This window comes from Triticum urartu, chromosome 4, assembly GCF_003073215.2.
Source record: "Triticum urartu cultivar G1812 chromosome 4, Tu2.1, whole genome shotgun sequence".
NCBI lineage: Eukaryota > Viridiplantae > Streptophyta > Magnoliopsida > Poales > Poaceae > Triticum > Triticum urartu.
Window position 1 is genome coordinate 258,225,302 of NC_053025.1, and position 6,690 is coordinate 258,231,991.

A 6,690-nucleotide genomic window follows, 5' to 3' on the forward strand; every position below is an offset into this window, starting at 1 on the left:
GGTTTAAACATTTTTAACATGGATGAAAGTTGTATATTATGAAACTAGATGAAATTCTAGTCAAGTTTCATATATAATTCATTTTAAACCGATGCACGGATGGTGAGTTATAATATGTATGAAGTCTAGGGGGCTTCCTGCAAAACTATTTTACTGGAATAATTAGGAAATTCGTAGATCTGGAAAAAACATGAACGGGCCAAATAAGAGGCTGGTCCAACAGAAGAAAAAAACAAACAAAAGGTGGGGCGCTGGTGTGTGGCCTCACATTGGGCATGCGAGGCCTAGCCGGGCCAAAGACGGGAAAAGCAGCAGCGGCCTGGAGGCCAGACCATGAGCGAGGCAAGGAAGCACTGATGAGGCTCGCGGTGAACGGGAGCGGGGCGGCGCTGCGAGCATATCCTCCTGCTCGAAGCAGAAGCAGGGGTGGTCGGCGACGGTGCAAAAACCAGTGAGGGCGGCGGATCCGGGCATCTAGCGCTTGGGGCGACATCGCATGGGAGAGGACAAGAGGTCGGGTGGCTACGAAGGAAGTCCATAGTGGCGGCTTGATCCCCTGTCCATGAAAAAACAAAAGGGAGAGAGAGCTGAGCAACAAGAGAGGGAGAGCTTCAGCAAGGAAAGGGAAAGGGAAGGGAGCAGAGGCCTGGCGGCGCTGCTGGTGGTGCTCTCCGGCGAGAGGAGCAACAGCGAAGTCCCGAGAGGGGTCGACCTTGCGGAGGTGCGGGAGGCCATCCATGGTGGTGCTGCGAAGACAATAGGGAGAGAGAGATCGTGAGGGAAAGAGAGAGAGGGATTCAGCGAAGAAGAAGGGAGAGGCAGGGGCGCGGGGGTCTTGCTGAAGGTGGTCACCGGCGACGGCGCTCCGGCGAACAGGCGGCAACATGGGAGGCACGGTCGGGAGCTCCTCTCCCGAACCAAAACAAGCATGGAGGCGGGTGAGCGTTGTTCCTATGAAGAAACGATGAAGATGAGCAAACAGCGGCCGAATAGAAAGGACATGTAGGGAGACGAGGAGGAGCAAGGCGACGGGGACCTGGTCCAGCAGGTCGCCAGGATGCGCCGGACGGGCGACAGCGGCTCTGCTCACGGACGAGCTCTGGCTCGGGGATCACCTGGACGGCGCGAAGGGAGGCATGGGGCCTGCTGGTTTGTACGGGCATGAAGGCCGAGGGAGACCAGGGGCGGCTGGCCGGTGGATCAGGAAGGAGGTAGGCCTGGGCGTTCGGTAGAAACCGAAAATTTGGTTTCTATTGTTCGGTTTTTTGTGAATTCGGTTTGCAAAAGTGAAAACCGAATTTGGCACTAAAATTTAGCTAACCGAAATTTCGGTTAACTGATTTTTTCGGTTCGGTTTTCGGTTTAAACTGAATTATGTACCATGTACAGAAAATGCACATTCATGACATATTGACAGCAACATCAACATGCATGGTTGAAAGAAAAAAATTGACAACATAACAAGGCAAAAATGGAAAATGCGTATAGCATATTCTCATCTTTTCAAATATCACATAATATCAAATACAAGGATTTCAGAACAGTGACAGATGCATAACCAATCATCAAATGTAAAAGTTCCAAAGTCCACAATGAAAAGTGATAAGCCCTAGTGATAAGTGACAAACTGACAAGTAATAGAGCCAAGTCATGTTCCAGATTTCCAGCCCAACACATAACCAAATTCCAAGTTGCAGGACACATAACCAAAGTCCAAGTTCAACAAAACACAACCAAGTCTAAAGTTTACTTATTATTACACTTCAAAACACAAGCACACAGGAAGTAGATTGAAGTGCATTTCAAGAGCAGCCACAAATAAGAATCCCAATTTGCCATCATGAACAGGAACATCTTGACATGTCCAGAGAATCTTGACCATTCCAGCTTCTAGCCAAGCATTGCGAATCTGTAATGTTGTCTGCATGGTGTAGAATTCAGTTAGAATAGATAGTACATGACGCAGAATTCAGATAAAATAACCATATATACATGTAAAATAGAATAGCAGATGGCACATTACAAGGATTGACATGATTCGATTAAAAGAACTACATATATGTAAAACATAATATGTTGGACTATATGTACCTAAAGAGTAAAGAGTAATCTGAAGATCTTTTCTTCATAAGAGTTTCCCACAGATTTTGGAAAACAAAGTACATGAGGTTCATGAAACAACATTTGTATTACAACAACATTTACATGAGGTTCATTGCAGCAAGTGAGCAACATATGCATTTACATGGCTGTGTTATGCATCTTTTGAATCATACTTCAGAAAAAAATAAAAGAATGCTAAAAACATGAAGAAGAGCAGGACAATTTCTTGCAACTCACTCACCAATGTTTAAGTAGAGGATCGAGGTGGGCAAGATGGCACAACCCCAGATGGCTTGCAAACAGACTTGCTACTGCTTGCTTTTGAGTTGGATGAATTTGTACTACCAAACTCTTCAATTAGTTCTGAAAAGGAATGAAATGAACATGTAATAAGCATAGGAAGTTAGAAATATAGAAAATTACATAGAAAACAATCACAATATGTTACCCTTTTCCAATCTTAACAATTCCTCCTCATCTTCTTCAATGTTGATAGTAATATAACCCCTTAGCCAATCTTGGGCACAAACAAGAGCTTGGACCATGAATGGTGTAAGAGAGGTTCTAAATTCATTTAGAATGCGACCACTTGTGCTAAATGCCGTCTCAGACACAACTGTTGATACCGGAACAGCCAACACATCACGGGCCATTCTAGCCAATATTGGGAATCTAGCAGCATTGTCCTTCCACCATTTTAGAATGTTAAAATCATCCATATTTACTTCATTCTCTTCATGTAGGTATTTCTCAAATTCCGATTTCCTCATGCTAGCTTCACCATCGGCACCAACTCTCAACTTTTTATTTATCCGAGACAGTAATTTCCTTCCTTCCCTTTTTTGAGTTGGTTCAGATTGTGGAGCACCCACATGCTTGCTTACATCACTTGGTGCATACTTAGCTTTGTACTCTTCAAACAAAGCATGCATAAATGTCTTCACCGCCTCCCAAGCTTTGCCTCCATTTAATTCACCATTCATTTCTTCAATTGCTAGTTTTGTGAAATTTGATAGCTTGAATCTTGGATCAAGAACAGTTGCAGCAAATACAAACATGTTCACATTCTCCTCTTCCTCTTCCTTTTTCTTTCCTTTCCCCTTCCCCCTTTCATTCTCAACCTCCTTGTGCCAACGACCCCAATACTTGTCGTACTTATCTTGCATTTTCTTGGCCATTGTTTTGCGCAAAATATCATCACTATCAGCCCACTCTTCCAACACAACATTGATTTCAGCAATATCCATAACAAATTGGTTCACGGTCACATGGAGTGTGGCGGAAACACTAAGAGTAAGGTGATAAAACTGTCCAAGAAATTCAGCCATTTTCGTAGCATTCTCCCAATCACTATCAACAGGAATACCAGGACCTTTCTCACTAGTTAAATCCAATGTGTAGAGTGGATCTTCTTCCTCATACCTCGCAAATACTTTCTCAAAGTTGATTGCGGTTGCTAACATTAGGTATGTAGAATTCCATCTAGTGTATACATCCAAACTCAAGAATGCCTCGCTGTCCACCTTTTCTAACTGAGCAAGTTCTTTAAATCTTGTAATTCTAGATGGCCCATGTTTTATATATCTAACCGCAGCTCGCACACACATAATTGATTCATCCAACTCTTTTAAACCATCAGTAACAATCAGAATTATAATATGGGCAGCACATCTCATATGAAAATATTTACCTTCAGCTATGCTATTTCCAGTTTTGATCATTTTCTTCCATATGTAACCCACACCACCATCATTCGCGCTAGCATTATCAACAGTTATTGTCATAACATTTTTTATTCCCCACTCCATCAAGCATTGCTCTATGGCTTTTCCTATATTATCTCCCTTATCACCTTTCACTAGGAAAAAACTAATGATTTTCTTGTGCAAGTTCCATTCAGGATCAATAAAATGTGCTGTGACTGTCATATAGCAATCTTTTGTTTGAGAAGTCCAACCATCAGTAGTGAGACACACTCTCTGACATGATTGTTTGAAAAAAAGTTTCAGCTTTGCTCTCTCTTCAAAATAAACCTTCACAACATCCCTAGTGCATGTTCTTCTAGAAGGCATATTGAAACGCGGACATGCAATTGACATCACTTCTCTAAAACCAGTTGTTTCAATAAATGCAAATGGAAGCTCATCTACTATAATCATCTTAGCAATAGCTTTCCTTAGTGCTTCGGGATCAAATTTATGCACTGAAGGACTTTCCCCTTGGATAACTTGCAAAGTACCTTGATTCTTATTCTTATCATTATGAGGATTATACTTGCAAGTATTAAAATGACTCTTTAAGGTAGATGTACTGTTAACCTCTGGAACAGCCTTGATATCACGATTGCAATGCTTGCACTTTCCAAAATTGAGCATACCATGAACTAGTACCTCAGAAAAGTGATCCCACATCGGTGATCTTTTCTTCGTATGCCTTCTTGTAGGTCGTTCCTCCATCTCCTTTTCCTTTTCATACTCATCAATCTTTCTTTGTTCTTCCTCATAAACTCCCATCTCCTCTTTAGTCATGTCATCACCAAGTCCACCAGGTTCAACCATCTACAAAATAGTAACATAATTAGAATTCATGTCATCATTCTTCTATACTAATTAATTCCGAGAAGAATTAAATAACATGTTCCTTATCAATAGCTTCCAGCAAGTAATAACATATTAGGAGTTAAAAGAAGCCGGCAGAATCATATGACAACATAAAAGTAAACTGACCATATTAATAATTCACATACTACTAATGGTTACGGCATGGGATTGGGACAGTATTCAACCAAGCGAAAATGCGGCAGTAGACATTATATCTTTGGATTAAACTCCGAGTGATATACACTATACAGTCATTTCCATTATGCTTCTGCAATACATTAAAAGCTGAATCCACTCCACTACAGTTCAAATGTTATTTTCACGACAAGATAATAGAAGCGTTCCAAGTTGTATTTGTGAATAGTTAAGTCATCCAAGTAGGATTTCCTAGTGATATACACAGAGATGTCAACACTCAACAGTGGAGCAGCACAAAAGATGGCATCCATAGACAGAGTGAGAAAAGGCTAAACAACAAGAGTATCTAGATTCCAGATCCACCTTTACCATCTACTCACAAAGAACAAAAAAACTGGAGACAACGGATGGGAGATTGAGCTTATTACGTTGACCGAATGCTCTGTTTCTGCTGTGGAAGACGTGATGACGAACTGGAAGCCGAGATGCTACCGACTGATGCGCGACGGCGGGTCCTAGTCTGAGTTGTCTCCATGCTCCTTTCCTTCCTTCGTGCAGATGCGGTGGAGTTTGCTGCATCGGGGATGGACGAGTGGGGAGAACCGGAGAAGATGCGGTGGCCGGTGGCGCCGGCGGCGGCGTCCCTGCCGCTCAGATGAGAAGCTGCGGCTGTGTCCCTGCTGCTCAGATTAGAAGCGGCGGTGGCTGAGTAGTGCAAGGGGCGGCCGGGCGGGCGTGGGGGAGGGGAGGGGAAGAGGATGGGGTTAGGGCGTTAGGCTGCGGGGGGTCATGGGTCATGGACTTGTGGCATCGTGCCTGGGTGGGTGGGGCGGTGGGATGTACTGGGTCGGGGGTGGGGTGTGGAGTGGGCTGTTATTTGGTTAACCGGGAAATATAATGAACCAACCGAATTTGGTTCGGTTAGTGGCCCAGCTAACCGAACTTTTCTGTTAACAGCAAAAAAACCGAAAATTCGGTTTATTCGGTCTCAGTTTCGGTTCAGTTTTCGGTTGGTCGGTTTTTATGCCCAGCCCTAGAAGGAGGAGGCTGCGGCTGCTATGTGGTGGTTGGCTCGGTGGGGAAATTGAGGGAGAGTGGTGGATCTAGATCCTGAGGAAGATAGTGGCAGTGGCCGAGAGGGATCTACGAGACATTTCCCTAGATTCTAGGGTTGGTCTGTTTAAATAGCAAGCGGATCTAAAAGCAGACTAACAGAAGCCCTTTGATCTAAAACGGACGGCTGAGAAAAAATAGGTTAGGAAGTCCAATTAAGAAAACGGAGATGTTTTATAGATGTTTGGCGATGATCCGAACCCATCGGTAACAACATCCCGGGTCAGGATCGGGTAAGTTTCGGACACGCGCGAGGGGTCGAAGCACTGTGCAAAGAGGGGTTAGGAGAACGAGGTCAAGTGTGTGGTTGGACTGAGAAGAGAGGGGAGGAAAGCAACCCGGCAACCGTTTCCGGAAACCAGAAATGTCTGACGTTTGATCGACTAATAATGTCGCTATAGTTTAACGGTTGGGCTAACAGACGAACTCCGAATGCGATGAAATTTGGCAGGCGTCCTATCTACACTATAACAATACTGCATGCCAACTTTCAACCCATTCTGAGAACACTTCCCGGTCACTTATAAAATAATATTTCGGACATGCCGCGGGTGCGTGCGAGTGTGGTTGGGCTCACAACTAACAACGGAAGGAACGGGGAGACCCGAACGGATGCAAGTTTGAAAACGTGATGATGCAATGCACATGATGACATGGCAAGAATGCAACACGCAAACAAATGACAAGGCAACAACAGCAAAAAACTGGAAGACACCTGGCGCAACGGTCTCGGGGC

General features: G+C 44.0%; 1 protein-coding gene across 1 annotated transcript; it reads right to left on the reverse strand.

The window, feature by feature from the left end:
* Positions 1–1,464: 1,464 nt before the first annotated feature.
* On the reverse strand, positions 1,465–5,648 carry LOC125551424 (zinc finger BED domain-containing protein RICESLEEPER 2-like). Its single transcript, XM_048714672.1, has 4 exons — positions 5,270–5,648; positions 2,552–4,661; positions 2,345–2,466; positions 1,465–1,921 (listed from the first exon to the last, which is right to left on the reverse strand). The coding sequence occupies exons 2-3, from the start codon at positions 4,659–4,661 to the stop codon at positions 2,351–2,353; spliced, it is 2,226 nt and encodes a 741-aa protein (XP_048570629.1). The 5' UTR covers positions 5,270–5,648; the 3' UTR covers positions 1,465–1,921; positions 2,345–2,350.
* Between the last annotated feature and the right edge of the window lie 1,042 nt (positions 5,649–6,690).